This window comes from Chenopodium album, chromosome 8, assembly GCF_948465745.1.
Source record: "Chenopodium album chromosome 8, dcCheAlbu1.1, whole genome shotgun sequence".
Classification (NCBI taxonomy): Eukaryota; Viridiplantae; Streptophyta; class Magnoliopsida; order Caryophyllales; family Amaranthaceae; genus Chenopodium; species Chenopodium album.
In genome coordinates this window covers 4,670,172-4,673,491 of record NC_137841.1, presented here as the reverse complement: position 1 = coordinate 4,673,491, position 3,320 = coordinate 4,670,172, and the positions used below count along the sequence as shown (strand labels likewise).

Below are 3,320 nucleotides of genomic sequence, written 5' to 3'. Positions count from 1 at the left end.
CTACTACACAGAAGGTCAAAATTTAGAGTGACATGAGTAGTTAATTTCATAACAAAAAAACTCAATTCCAAAAAGTAAACAGAATATGCTATAATGACTAAGATGGAGAATTTAGATTAGCAATGAAGAAATTAAAATGATAAAAGCACACATTTATAATTCAAGTTGAAAAAATAAAGTAACAACCACAAAGAATTAAGGCAATGAACTGTCACACACCTATTAAAATTTTTTAGCGCGCTTTCGCTTAGTTCCCTTTTTTTCTTTTTCAACCCACACGCCTTCATTGTGGTCATCCCTTACATAAAATGAAACATCATCGGCAACATCATCCTCAATATGTCCTTGTACCTTTCGCGTAACATAAGCATTGTCTAACACACTATCATCGCCATAATAATCATCAATATATCGAGGATTCGGGGTTATAACTGCTGACATTTTCTTGTTTGCCGGGTCAGTCATATAAAACACTTGTTTTTCTTGACTTGCTAAGATGAAAGGATCTTCTTTATGACCAAATTTGTTGAGATCAACCAATGTAAGCCCAAAATCACTATGATCGACCCCATTGTTTTTATCAACCCATTGGTGTTTAAAAACAGGTACTGAAAAAGTAGAGTAATGTAACTCACAAATCTCTTCAATAACCCCATAGTACCTCATCAAACCACTCACGGGATTTTTGTCTTTAGCACTGGCAAAATGCAAGGCTTCGGCCTCTAAAGTAACACCACTATTCTGCATAGTACTTTGTTGATCTTGGAACCTTGTGTAAAATGTGCAACCATTTATGACATATCCAGAATAGTAAGTGGCATTGAAATTAGGCCCGAATGCCAAACTCTTCAATCGATCAGAAATTAAAGTAGAAGAATCCATTAGCTTTGTCATTACTTGATCTTTGAACCAACTAATGAATGATTTGCTATGTTCGGCAGCTAATGATTTCTCATTTGCCTTTCTGTTGCACTTCCTTAAGTAACTCATGTGTTGCTCCACATATGGCATAACTTCATCCTCATTATGAAGAATGTATGAATGCGCCTTATGCCAATCATCATAAGACAAGTCATGCTGTTTTCGACCTATGATCCCCTCACCATCCATTCTTCCACTATGACGAGATACAGGAAGTCCTATCCGCTTTGAATTAAAAAAAAAAGTCACCAGTATGAGCAAGAACTTCTTCATAAAACAGTCGTTCAGCTATACAACCTTTCATGATGAAAAGCATTCGTCACATATCCCTTATAGGTTTTCATTTGCCTCTCAAAACACCACTGATTTCTCATGTGAACCGGACCACAATATCTTATCTCTCTAACTAAGTGGACTGGTAAATGAACCATAACATCAAAAAATGATGGAGGGAAGTACATCTCTAATTGACACAAAACTAAAACAATTTCATTCTCCAAAGTAGTCAACTCTTTAGGATTAATGACTTTGCTATAAATCGCATGAAAAAATCCACATAGTCTGATAATTGCAAATCGAACATCTTTAGGCAAAATTGAGCGAATCTCCACAGGTAATAACTATTGCATCAAAACATGGCAATCATGTGACTTTAGGCCTACAAGTTTCAAGGTTTCCATATTCACAAGGTTGCGAATATCAGAAGAATAACCCTCTGGCACTTTCACTCCTGCCAAGCTTTCACAAAATTCGATTTTCTCTTTTCTTGACAAAGTGTAAGCAACAGGAGGCAAGTATGTTCAACATGTATCATTATTAATAGCATGGAGTTCACCTCTAATCCCCATATCCTTCAAGTCATCCCTCGCTTTTTTGCCATCTTTAGTCTTACCATTGATATTCAATAAGGTACCAATCAAACTATCACACACATTCTTCTCAATATGCATAACATCAAGTGAATGTCTCACAAAAAGATGTTTCCAATAAAGAAGCCGCCAAAGAACCGAACACTTTTTGAACCCCTGCGTAGAAAGGGCCGATTTATGTTTCTTGCCAAATGTGATGTCAATATTTTTCACCTTATCGAATATCTCTTCACCTAAGATGACTTTTGATCGCCCTTTAAACTCTTGCTGCCCATTGAACACATTCTTTCTCCTACGATATGGATGATTAGGCGGAAAAACTGACGATGAACCGGATAGACATGCTTTTTAGACGCATTTAACCACGTTCCCTTGCAATCTTCCATACCGATGGGACAAGCTGTTTTCCCCTTCACTGTGTACCCCGAAAGGTTGCCATACGCCGGAAAATCTTGGATAGTGTAAAATAGCATTGCTTTCAAATTAAAATTCTCATTGCAATAAGCATCAAACACTTCAACACCTTCTTCCCAAAGCATAATCAAATCATCAATAAGTGGAGTCAAATACACATCGATGTCATTACTCGGTTGCTTTGGACCTTGAATTAACAACGACAAGAACATATACCTTCTCTTCATGCAAAATGAAGGAGGTAAGTTGTAGGTCACTACCATAACTGGCCATGTGCTATATGTGCTACTCAAGGAACCGAATGGATTGAAGCCATCCGTAGACAATGCAAGGTGTAAATTACGCTTTTCTTGGGCAAAGTCAGGGAATTTTCCATCAATAGATCTCCATTGCGGAGAGTCAGCTGGATGTCTAAGCATTCCATCGTCAACTCGACTATCGAAATGCCATGTCAACTTCTTTGCATCTTCTGCTTTTGAAAACCATCGTTTGAACCTTGGTACTATAGGAAAATACCATAAAACCTTCGCTGGTACTGCTCCTTCCTTTTTCTTGTATCGTGAAGCTTCACAAATTGGACAACTCTCTAATGATTCGTATTGATTTCGATACAATACACAATCATTAGAGCATGCATGGATTTTCTCATAAGGTAAACCCATTGGGCTTAGTGACTTTTTCGCCTCATATGTACTATCAGGAAGAAAATAACATATTAAAACTAGTGTCAGTCCAACCATGACCCGCCTTCAAGTTATATAACTTAAGAATAGCGGATAATCGCGTGTACTTGGTGCATCCTTCATACAATGGCTTTTCAGAGTCACTTAATAAGCTCTATAGCATTGAAGGGTTGTCATCAAGTTGATCCTCAACCGCATGCAACATGTCCTCTAACTGATCACCCTCATCAACATCATAAACTGCACGCACATTATTCCTAGTCTCACCACTATCACCCGCATGCATGTCTCTACGTTCCCCATGCCAAATCCAATGGGTATATGTTCTATCAAATGCCCATTTATTTAAATGATTGAGAATTTCATCCGGTCTCTTATGCAAAAAATTATGACACATAAAACAAGGACAACGTAGCTTGGAGCGACCTCCACT

At 37.7% G+C, this 3,320-nt stretch overlaps 1 protein-coding gene across 1 annotated transcript; it reads right to left on the bottom strand.

Moving 5' to 3' along the window:
* Positions 1 to 222: 222 nt before the first annotated feature.
* LOC145642643 (uncharacterized) lies at positions 223 to 2,866 on the bottom strand. The gene is made up of 3 exons (XM_081693830.1): positions 2,123 to 2,866; positions 1,350 to 1,541; positions 223 to 1,146 (listed from the first exon to the last, which is right to left on the bottom strand). The coding sequence occupies exons 1-3, from the start codon at positions 2,864 to 2,866 to the stop codon at positions 223 to 225; spliced, it is 1,860 nt and encodes a 619-aa protein (XP_081549956.1).
* Between the last annotated feature and the right edge of the window lie 454 nt (positions 2,867 to 3,320).